General features: G+C 35.4%; 1 protein-coding gene across 4 annotated transcripts in view; it reads left to right on the top strand.

The window, feature by feature from the left end:
• The window catches only part of Rab28 (RAB28, member RAS oncogene family), a 70,157-nt gene extending 57,904 nt beyond the window's left edge, over window positions 1-12,253 (top strand). For 2 of the 4 annotated variants that reach the window (XM_006992255.4, XM_076546197.1), the window contains 4 exons: window positions 2,497-2,600; window positions 5,144-5,221; window positions 10,124-10,218; window positions 11,357-12,253. In XM_006992255.4, the coding sequence (XP_006992317.1) occupies window positions 2,497-2,600; window positions 5,144-5,221; window positions 10,124-10,213 (272 nt within the window). In that variant the 3' untranslated portion in view covers window positions 10,214-10,218; window positions 11,357-12,253. The remainder of the gene's footprint in view (window positions 1-2,496; window positions 2,601-5,143; window positions 5,222-10,123; window positions 10,219-11,356) is intronic. The other 2 variants (XM_006992254.4, XM_076546196.1) reach the window with 1 other exon arrangement.
• The last annotated feature ends 191 nt before the right edge of the window (window positions 12,254-12,444 follow it).

Here is a 12,444-nt window from a genome sequence, read left to right as displayed (position 1 = left end):
ATGAGAAAACTGCTGTTGGTAGTTCTTAGGTTCAACTCATAATTTGACTTGGGAAAAGAGAAGAGCAATGAATAGCTTCTTTAACAATTGGTGTTGAAGAGATAGTATCCTTAAAAGCACAGTGATTTCTGGTATTCATGGAAAGGTAATGCTGTCTTTTCAGAATTTATTTTTATCCTAGTCAAAGTAGACAAATCATTCATTTTTAACTATGTTGAGAACATGCAGCATTTTTCTTTATTTCTCCACAGTATGCCAGTTTCCTTGATTTCAACATTGAAATACAATCTAGCAAATACCAAAAGTTGGCCTGTTTAAACTATCTCCACTTTAGTCTAAATAACAAACTGCATAATTAGTTCTACTACCTCATGTGATGGTTAATCTTGATTGCCTTCTTGATGGGATCTAGCATCACCTAGGAGGGATGCTGATGAGGGATTATTTAGATTAGGCTGATTGGGGTGCCCACTGGAGGTGGGTTAGAGTCTGGACTGAATAAAAGGAAGAAGACAAGATGAGATTTATTACTTCATACATGAATACTGTATTTACATCATTTTCAAACTCTACCTCTTCCCAACACACTCTTCACCTCAGATTCATGCATTCTTGCTTTTTTAAATACTTTTTTGTTTGTTTTTGTTTTTCTTTTTTTAAATTTTATAATTTAATTTAATTTTACATATCAGCCATGGATTCCCCAGTCCTCCTAAAGACAGGTCCCAGTCCCATTGCCTGGGGGCCTCCTAAACAGTTCAGGCTAATCACTGTCTCACTTATCCAGAGGGCCTAATCCAGTTGGGGGCTCCTCAGCTATTGGTTCATAGTTCATGTGTTTCCACTAGTTTGGCTATTTGTCCCTGTGCTTTTTCCAATCATGGTCTCAACAACTCTCGCTCATACAATCCCTCTTCTTTCTCACTGATTGGACTCCTGGAGCTCCACCTGGGGCCTGACCGTGGATCTCTGCATTTGCTTCCATCAGTCATTGGATGAGAGTTCTAGCATGACAGTTAGGGTGTTTGGCCATCTGATCACCAGAGTAGGTCAGTTTGGGCTTTCTCTCGACCATTGCCAATAGTCTATTGTGGAAGTATCTTCGTGGATTTCTAGGGACCTCTCTAGCACTGTGCTTCTTATTCTCATGGAAGTAGTCTTGAATGCATTGGCACTGGAGATCACTTCCTAAATATAACACCAGTAGCACAGACACTGAGAGAAACAATTAATCAATGGGACCTCTTGAAACGAAAAAGCTTTTGTAGAGCAAAGGACACGGTCAACAAGACAAAGTGACAGCTTACAGAATGGGAAAAGATCTTTACCAACCCCATATCTGACAGAGGGCTGATATCCAGAATATATAAAGAACTCAAGAAATTAGACATCAAAATGCCCAACAGTCCAATTAAGAAATGAGCTATATAGCTAAACAGAGAATTCTCAACAGAGGAAGCTCAAATGGCTGAAAGACATTTAAAGAATTGCTCAACATCCCTAATCATCAGGGAAATGCAAATCAAAACGACTCTCAGATACCACCTTAGGCCTGTCAGAATGGCTAAGATCAAAAGCACTGAAGACACTTTATGCTGGAGAAGATGTGGAACTAGGGGAACTCTCTTCCACTGCTGGTGGGAATGCAAGCTTGTACAGCCACTTTGGAAATCAATGTGACGCTTTCTTAGAAAATTGGGAATCAATCTCCCCCTAGACCCAGCTATACCACTCTTGGGCATATTGTTTTTGTTTTTCGAAACAAGGTTTCTCTGTGTAGCCCTGGCTGTCCTGGAACTCTCTTTGTAGACCAGGCTGGCCTTGAACTCACAGAGATCCACCTGTTCTGCCTCCCAAATGCTGGGACTAAAGGCATGTACCACCACTGCCCTGGTGCATTCTAATTTTTTAGTTATTATTGTTACACATTGCTTTAAAGTCCAGGAAGTATATCTTACTCATTATTCTGAAAGTGAATACTTAATGGTTTGGAAATCAGCTGCATCTTTGTGAAAATAAACTGGTTGTGAATAATGTAACTATGTAATATAAATTATTTCAGAACTGTTCTAATGACTAAATTATCTTATAAATAAACTATTTCTAGCCAAATATGCTTATGCTTGTACAACCTATCTTCAGTAAATAACTGTGCTTTAATGCACTACATTGAGCAGATGTGTTTTGAACTTTGTCATGGTGTGTGAATTTATATAGGTGATTCTATAGTAATAGTAACAGTACATATTTTTGAGCACATTGCCAAACTTTGTTCACTATTCATGGGGTAATTTTGAAAGAATATCATATTAAGTAGGTATATTTATTATTCACAGTTTATAAATGTGGAAACTGAGGCACAAAGAAGTTAGAAAGTTGCCTAGGATTACACGGTGGGAAATGATATTGCAAACTAAGTCAAATTTAAACATGTTAAAAAATACATTTATTGATTCTAATATTTATTTTTGTTCTCTCTTTAACATTTTTTTCTAGTTGACTTGGAGCATATGCGAACAGTAAAACCTGATAAACACTTACGATTTTGCCAGGAAAACGGTTTTAGTAGCCACTTTGTTTCAGCCAAGACAGGAGACTCGGTAAGTAAAACAGTGGAGTGTGTTGTAAGTGATGCTTTATCTTCCAGTGTTCCAGGGAGTACAATTCTGCTTCCTAACAAGGAACACTGAATATGTTTGGAAGGGAGACATAAATAAAATAGATGAGAATGCTTATTTTGGAAAAATTAATTTTATAGTTGATTTAACAAGAATTATAAAATACCCGAGTACTCATAGCTTGGCCTCCAGAGATGCCCATTCAGAGTCTCAGATAATTCTTTAGTGTTCTTTGTCTGAAGGGTCACTGTAATTACTGCTGCTTACTTTGTGATGGTTATTTTATTATTCTGATTATCTCTGTTGTGTAGATTATCTTCTAGAGCTCATATCACAGGCCTCAGTCTACATAGATACTATGTGATAGAGATACAGTTTGTGAGACCAAGTAGTGACAGTCCAGGCCCATCATTTTAACCATAACAAATGTTCATTATTAAACATTCAGATCCTGATCTAGAAATAATTTTATAGTGTTCTGTTTTTACTTAATATTTTTATCTGTAAAACATTTCCATATCATTTAATGTTAAAATAAATTTAGTCATCTACTAAATGTTCAGAAATATACTTAATATGAACCATTGTTGTTGGACATGTAGGGTTTTTTTCTAAGTTTCAAATATGAGTTTTATTATGAAATTTTGTTAATAACTTTTGATGCTTTATTTCCTCTAGATAGACTATGACAGGAGATTGAAGCATGTTGTCAGATGCTTGCTAGAAATACTAAATTAACCTATTCTTTTCCTAGCATTATAAGATTGCTATACAAATCCTTGTAATACTAAGGGATTTTTTTTTTCAAACCTTTGCTAAAGTTGTAGATCAGTACAAATAAGAATACAACAATAACAATAAAAACCCTACTAATTTTGAATTTTCTTGATGAGAGTTTAGGTTGAAATTCATAAAATTTTATTAGCTATTCGTTTTCTACTTGACAGCGTATATTTTTCATTGGTTTTAAACAATACTATGTCCATATTTCATATTATGGATAATAACAGATTGTTACATGTCTTGTAAATATTTGTCACTGTCCAGGTTTTTTGTTTTTTTGTTTTTCAAGACAGGGTTTCTTTAGGTAGCTTTAGCTGGTCTCGAATTTGCTCTGTAGGCCAGGCTGGCCTTAAACTCAGAGGTCACCTGCCTCTGCCTCCTGAGTGCTGGGATAAAGGCCTGAGTCAGCATGCCTGGCTGCTGTCCAGGTTTTGTTTGACTTAGTTTTTCTTTTCCTTTCTTTTGATGCTGGGGCTCAAATCCAGGGCCTTGCTTATGACTGTTAATTAAAAAAAATCATTGTTTAAAGATGTATTTATTTATTTTTAATTTATTTGTATATGTTTGCCTGTTTGAGTCTTTTTATGTGGCCCATGTGTGTGCAGGAGGACCCCACAGAGGCTAGAAGAGGGCATGGTGTCTGTTGGAACTGGAGTTAACCTATGATTGTAAGCTATCATGTAGTTGCTGGGAAATGACCCTAGGTCCTCTGGTGGAGCAATAATTTCTCTTAACTTCTGAGCCATCTCTCCAGTCTCCTAGAAATAATTAAGTTAGTAAAGTTGTGACTTATATTTAGTAAGTGATCCTGAGATGAATTGGGGTAGGAGCCTAGTAGGATAGTTTTGGAGCAAAGGTAAGTTACACAGCAGAAATGGTCAGGCCTGAAGCTCCTGAGATTGTAGAGGACCTGGGAAAAGCCAACCACATATGAAAGGGTGTTTATAAAAATGCTCATAGTGTATAGCTATAATGGACTTTATCACTCCTTTACCCCAAACTGATGAAATACAGTAAATAGTACCAAGTTGTTTTACTTAGGGAATAATGAAGAGTTTTGACATTGATAAGAGAACCAAAAGTATTAATGGTTTGGAGAGAAAGACCTGTTAAAACAGACTAAAGCCAGCTCAAGAGATCAGCATAGAACTGACAGTCAAACACCAGAGCAATAAAGTATACATGAACTTCTTTTCATTTTCTTCAGGAATTGTGGGGTTTTATTATGCTATTAGATGTGTTGGTGTGTTTTTTACATTTATCATTGTAATTTTTATGTTAAATCCTTAAAAATTGGGCTAGAGACATAGCTCAGCTGTTAAAGAATATTGCTGCTCTTGCAGAGGACCTGGGTTTGGTTCCCAGCATCCACATGGTGCCTCATAACCATCAGTAAACTCCGTTTCTAGGGAATCTGACACCTGCTTCTGACAGGCACCAGGTACACATATGCTGTACATATATACATGAGTCAGAACACTCAAACACATAAGAATAAATCTTTAAACATTCTTTAAAAATGTTTTTAGTAATACATGCCTGTTTAGACTAATTCAGTGAATTACTTGGATTTTCAAAGTGTGGTTTAATCCTTTAAAAATGATTTCATTTTATGTCTTCCCATATTTGACACATGGGCCATTTTTGGAGTACTTGTTTATCCTTCTTTAGAAAGTTCAATGTATTTGAAGGTACCTGAAGCATGCCTGCTTTAAATCATTTAAACCTATTTTGTTATGTAGGTCTTCCTGTGTTTTCAGAAAGTTGCTGCAGAAATCCTGGGAATCAAATTAAACAAAGCAGAAATAGAACAGTCACAGGTGATTATCCTAAAATTTATATTTTAAAAAGTAATACATTTCTTGTGACATTAATTTTTATGCATCAATTCTTTTCCATTTATTTTATGTACAAATGACCAGAAACCTTAGAAATAGATTATATGTATAAATGACTGTTTATTGAAAACCATGGAAGATTAATTTTTACAGAATAATGATAGTCTTGTGATTTTGTTCCTTTTGGTGGGAAAAAAGGAATAAAATTTTTATCAGTTCTTACTTAATGGACTAAGGTTCAGAGAATCCTGTTTTGTATTTCTTCTTGCTTGTTTGAAAGGGGACCTCACTTTGTAGCCTCTGTTCACTTCCTCCTGCCTTTTTAGGCCTTGCTTGTAAGCTTCTTTGGGGTTATCTGTTCATCTTTGAAATACATGTAATAATATTATTTCTTGATATTATTTTGTTATTTTAATAACATTATTAGTTAATGTTTTCTGTGTTCTTTTACTATTCCTAGACAGTCTTATAATAAATATCAGCAGTCAAGAGCTTAAAAATGCCATGTAAACTGCTCTGTAAGTCATACATTTCATAAAATGAAGACTTTGAGTAAGAGTAATCTGTTTAGAAGCAATAAACTAACATTTTCCCCAAATTCCTCCATCTACCATTCATGCAGCTAAAAACAACTGTTATCTTTTCACATCTTTCAATATTTATTTGATTATATTATAAATTAGTTTTGTAATGTACTGTCTTGGCTATGTCCATGTGAATATGTGTTAAAGCAGTTAGAACTAGCTCTCTTTCTTTCCCATTAGCCCTCTTTTACTTATGTATCATACATGTATATTATATGTATATATAAACATATATATGTATATATTATATATATTTCATACCAGATATTTTATATAGAAAGGCATATGAAAGAAAATGTAGTATTTATCTTTGTGATTCTGGCTTATTCCTCTTAACATGCTCATCTCCAGTTCTATCTGCTTGCCTGAAAATGACATACTTTCATTTTTCTTTTTGGCTGAACTGAACTACAAAGTGTGCATGCGTCCATCTTTTTATCTATTCACCTGTTGCTTGATACTTAGTCTGATCTGAATAATGGCTGTTATGAATAGTTCTCCCATAAACATGGGTGTGTAAGTATCTGTGTAGTATGTTGACTTAGGTTCCTTTGCATATATTCTGAAGAGTGATATAGCTGGATTGTGTAGTAGGTTCAATTTCAGTTCTTTGATTTTCATAGTGGCTTCCCTAGTTTACATTTCCACCAGCAGTTTATAGAGGTATCCACTCCCATCCTTGCCAGAATTATTTTTTTAATCAGCAATTCTGACTGGGATGAGATGGAATTTCAGTGTAGTTTTGATTTGCATTTTCCTGATAACTAAGGATGTTGAAAGCATTTTCATGTATTTACTGGTCATTTGTACTTTTTTATATATCTCTGATTACCTAATTACATATTCTATGTATAGTGCTGCATTCCAGTTCCACTCCTAATTCCCTATTCCATGAATAGTGCTGCACTAAACATGGATATACAGGGATCTTTATAGTATATTGCCTTAGGGACCGTAGTATAGCTGAATCATATGGTAGGTCTATTTTTATTTCTTTAAAGACTCTCCATACTGATTTTCAGACCATTTGGAAAAACTTATATTCCAACCAGTGGTGCATGGGTTTATTGCCCCCCCCCCATTGCTTACCAGCATTCATTGTCTTTTGTTTTCTTAAATGTTAGCCATCTCGACTATGGTGAGACAGAATCTTACCATAGTTTTGATTTGCATTACTCTTATGACTAGGATGTTGACCATTTTTCATGTTGTTTTTACTTGCCTGTTTACTGATTGGATTGTTTGTTTGATGAGTACTTCTTTTTGTTTGTTTTTAATATGTTGTAGGTAAAAATCCTCTATTAGAGGAATAGCTGGCAAAGATCTTCTCTCATTCTATGAGCTGTCACTTCACTAGCTATTCATTTACCAAGCAGAAACTGTAATATTCTTGCTGTTATTTCCTGAGTTCTTTGCAGAAAGTCCTTGCCTTTGTCTTTATCTTGAAGTGTCTTCCTTATATGTTTTCCTTAGCAGCTTCAAAGATCCATATTAAGGTCTTCGGTCCATTTTGAATTGACTTTGTGTAGGATGTTTTGTGCAGGATAAGGATATACTTTCATTCTTTTTCTTGTAGATATTCACCATATCCCATTCTTTTTTTTTCTATTCACTTTTTAAATTTATGTTTTGAAACAGTAAAACTTCTGGGTGTGGTGATATATACCTTTAATCCAGCACTCCAGAGGTGGAGGCTGTCTTGTTCAAGGCCAACCTGGTCTATATAGCAAGTTCCAGACCTGCTAGGGCTACGTAGTAAGATCCAATCTCAGTTTAAAAAAACTTTTTTTGAGATCTTAGACACAATGTAGCTAAGCCTTATGCTTTATAGAGTAGGAGGTTGTGAAGACTGAGGACATGAAACTTTAGTGCAAAGCTGTGAGTGTTACTGGCTGCATATAGTGGTCTATTATATGAAAGAAGGACAGGAGCTTTATTATTACATCATTAGTGTTGACTGTGTGAAAATTACTGTTTTATAACATGCTATATCCATGTATCATGTGGTAATCATGTTCTTTATATTAATCAAAAATATAAGGGGCTGGGAATATGTGAGGCCCTGGCTATGGTCCCCAGTGTGACAAATTAATTGTTTTAAAGTTTGCACATCTGTTTCTATGCTAGACTTCCACAGCACAAAAGTGGAGATCACCTGCCATTTATGTAAATGTCTACAATTCCTAGATTAGTGGTTGGTTTTTATAAATACGTAATAGTAGCAAGTGTTTTAGCTTTCAGTGTGTTCATCTCATCGTCTGTAATGGTAAGTATTACCTGGGTTAAGATGTAGCTGTGTAACTAAGGAAATGTAACTTTAACACTCTCCAAAGAGTCCATGTATATTCTTTTTACTTTTGACCCTTGGTTCAGGTTGCTTTCTTCCTCAGGCTCTTGATTGGCCACACTTCTATGTCTAGCATACCCTGCAAATGCTCTTTGAGGAGACAGGGTGAAGCTGCTGTTCACTTGTGGCTCCTTTCCTTCTAGGGTCACTTCATTATTTCCCTCCATTGACCAAAAGCAGAGAGAAGTGGAATTATGTTATCACTCCAAAAATAGATGCTGGGGTTTTGTAGATAATATTTTTCTTAAAAACATTAAAATTTGTTAAATAAATTGTATGTTGTGAATCCACCTACTGTGAAGTTTATGATATGGAAATGACATTTTTTCTACTCTCAATAAGCAAAGCTTTGAATCTGCAAACCCTTTGCTGCAGCCTCAGGTTTGGAAACATGGCACATAGCTTCATGTCCAACAGTCAAGACTTCAAGGAAAACTTACCTTGTGGATTATTAATTAATTTGACAAAATGAATGATGAAAGCTAATCATTTACATTAGTTAGTTCTTTGACCCCAATGTCTTACACATAGGTCAGTAACCTGGCTATAGTTATGAGTAGGGCTTAAAACAGTGTTTTGTTTGATCAATGACTTATTTGCTGGTGATGAAAATCCCTTGTCTTCATTGTAATCCATAGTTTGTCATGAATCAGTTAGGTTGAGGGAGTCAGATTATGGCATACCTTTCACTGATGTACTGTTACTTGTACCTCACCTGTCAGTTGGCAATGCTTCTGTTGGCAGCATCAGACCAAGTGCCTGGGAAGTGAAGAATCTTGTCCAGAAGTTAATACTGCCCACTAGAAAACTTACATAGAACTCAACTAACTTCACATGTTTGTATAATACAGAGTCCTGCTCATTTACTCTCAAGTGTTTATCAAATGTTTATTAAGAAATGTCTCCACAAACAGCCACTCCAGTTAATGTGTTTTCATATAAGAGGTTAGGAATTAGGAAGGGAGAACCTTCTGAAATGAGGTTCATGCACTCATGCAAAGAGTACTCCTGGTTTCAGATATGAAGATGTGAGGAGCTTATTCCTTCTCTATACATAGTTATCCCATCGAGTCCTGTCTTGAAGGAGAGAACAGCTAGCGTGTAGTACCGTGCTTTTGTTTAGTTAGCAAAACTCTGGAAAGAAACAATTGTTGTACTTTAATATTATATTTCATGATTTTTTTTAACATGGCTCACAACTGCATTTGAAGTGATTTCTATATGAAATTTGGAAATATGGGGTCAGGAAGAGTGGGAAGTAAGCAGCAGAGGAAACCCTGGGCGAGTAATAAGTATAAATATGAAAGCTGTAAAGGGCATGTATCTACCTCTGATTTTTGGCTCTCGACGCAATCTGATGGGTGAACCATGCTATAAAAGTTGCCTTAAATATAAGGCGAGCGCTTTGACTACCTCTGATTTTCCATCCTCCTTTGTGTCCCCAGAGCATTACTTTCACTATCAAAGCACTTAACTTGTGTGACAACTGGTTGTGTGGTCTTTGCCCACTAGGTCTATAATAACATGTGAATAAATCTTTCAGGTGGTTTACTTATGCACTCCCAACGCAGAGTGACTAACATAGTAGAGCATCAGTAATGTTTGTCAAAGGAAATGAACAAACACTTCCATTTCACTTTAGCATAGCCAAGTCCAGTAATTCTTCATAGTCCTCTGTAATACCGAGAAGAAGTCCAGGGGCTTCTATTTCAGTGGCTGGACAGAATTATAAAGAGTAATGCTTATTGGAGCTCTCCTACTTTTCTTTCCTTTTATGTGTAAACATCCTGCTGATTCTTTTGTGACATGTTTAAATCATGTGTTAATTTTCTTTTTCTATTTTGGTGTTCCCTTCTATTGTCAGTCATTAAACATGCTTTTCATTTTGTCTTTCTCTTTCTCTCTTTTTTTTTCTTTCTCCTTCATCTTGTTTATGTTGTACGGAATTGACAGCATATTGTCAGGGCAGAAATAGTCAAGTACCCGGAAGAAGATAATCAACACTTCAGCTCTTCTCAGAGTAGAGTCTGTTCAGTACAATAGTGCAGGTACTTATGGGTGAATTACTGCCTTTTGGGGAGCGGGGTAGGGGCTAGTTATGGTATTCTGTTCTTCCTTATGAAAGAACACTATAAATAAAATGACCTAAGTCATGGTTTAGAATTTTGAAAAGTTGGTCCTTTGCCAGGAAACTTACAAGTTTAAAAAGAAGTTGAGAACAAATTAAAGTACCATTTCAATTACTTCCAAACATGTTGATCTTTATGGGTGTTTATCACACACACACTGCAGAGGATTGAAGTGATTATTTCATTAGTAATTCTTATACCATTTTCCCCCTGAAATAGATGGCATTTGAAAGGTTATTTTAAATTACTTTAAAAGTAAGGCTTGAACTGCCCTTCTTTGTTTGTGTGCATAGACTTAGTAAAATCTGAAATCAATAGAGGGTTTGTTTTAATTTCAATTTTTGCTGGGAGACGAGTATTAGTCATTTTACTAAATTCATTGTTTTAGACTGAGTATGACATGGAAGGAAAAGTGAAAGTATTTTTTGGTTTAAATTGATTTATATACATGGATATGAGGTGATTTTCTAAATTCCTCACTATGTCATATTTTATTAGAGTCATTATGCATAACCCATAGTGAACTATTTGGAAGTAAGTATTTTGAGAGGAATGTTTTGAAAACTGGAAATGTTTTTAACAGTGGGCTTGCTCAGGACACTTCTGCTCTATATGTGGGTCCTTTAAAACACATCTCTATTTCAACTTCACAAAGTGTAATGATCATGAAAGAGTAAAAAGTAATGAAAATCTTAGAAATGCTGATGTCTTATCTATTTACTAAATATGCATGAGTGATTTTAACTTTAAAATTAAAACCAGGATTTAAATCATCATATTGATTTGTGAGTTTTTAATATGACTTGTGATAGCCTCAGTTAATGCTAAGAAAACCACATGTGACTTATAACTGAATTGCTTCCTTAAAAAGAAAAATGAAGGCAAATAAGAAAACCCTAAACCTGGCTATTTATTAGTTCTGACCAACTGTTTTTAATACCCAACTCCTGTTTTATCTATGATTTTTGTTATTAAAAGTTCGTCAGAGCTCAGAAAATAATAGATGTTCAGGAGCTTTTTCTGATGTTCTGATAATATCTCTTTTCTTTCATGGCAGAGGGTGGTGAAAGCAGATATTGTAAACTACAACCAGGAGCCCATGTCAAGAACTGTTAACCCACCTCGGAGTTCCATGTGTGCAGTTCAGTGAGCACACACTGTATTAATAGTTTTGGCTGTTCTTCCCCAGGACTGAGCCCAGGCTGTGTAGGAACATGTTTTTATCAGTGACCATTTCTGTAGTCAACTCAAACTTTCCTCCTGCTCCACTCCTTCATCCTTAAGTTGCCCCACAATAGTGAGTACCTCCTTGGACTGGAAGGATTTCAGCTTCGGGACCACACATTTTGAAATCTGAATGGAGAGTCAATTCTCTGGATTGAGACCATCTCTTCGCTCCAGAAGAACCACATTGCTTCTTTACATCCTCACTACTTTTTTTCCTAAATATAAAAAGTTTAACCAGATATGAAGATGTTCCAAGCTTTGATCATCATTTTCTATCTGAACTCATGTATGTGAAAGTGTACTTCAGAGCACCGATGGTGAAACAGTTACTCAAGAAAGTGTTCCTTTGCTGGCTATTAAGAGTAAACTATACAAAGCTGCATTTAATTGAAAGTGAGTGCTTTAAATGAGGCTGTAATAGAAATATTTTTTCATTTTTAAAAGGAGCCTAACTTGTTTATATTGTAGTTTATAACTCACAAGTAGTGAGTATTTGATATTGTATTTTTATTACTGTATCATGGTCATTGCATATTTTATCATATTTGGCTTAGATGGCTTTATGAATTTTGATAAATGGTTCAGCTGATCCTCCACATGAATCTCCTACAGACTGCATGAGAGTGCTTCCAGATGAGTCATGACATTCTTGGATCATTGTGGATCGATCACACTGTACCTGATGTTCAGATGTTTTTCTCTCATAAATAAATTTATTTAAATTACATTTTCTGGAATTTTCATTCATCCACCTTCCTTTTTGTTACAGTAAAACAAAGTAGATTTGAACAAGTGCGTAGCAATCCTGTGTAGTCAGTCATTTAAGAGTTCCTAGTTTATTTTTTTGGGCCATTTCTGGGGCTCAGTGAGCTGTAGCCCATTTTTCTACCTAGCTCATGCCACTGTTGTCTCTATGCA

The sequence above is a fragment of the Peromyscus maniculatus genome, chromosome 10 (assembly GCF_049852395.1).
Source record: "Peromyscus maniculatus bairdii isolate BWxNUB_F1_BW_parent chromosome 10, HU_Pman_BW_mat_3.1, whole genome shotgun sequence".
In the NCBI taxonomy this organism is placed as follows: domain Eukaryota; kingdom Metazoa; phylum Chordata; class Mammalia; order Rodentia; family Cricetidae; genus Peromyscus; species Peromyscus maniculatus.
This window is presented reverse-complemented; position numbering and strand designations above follow the sequence as displayed.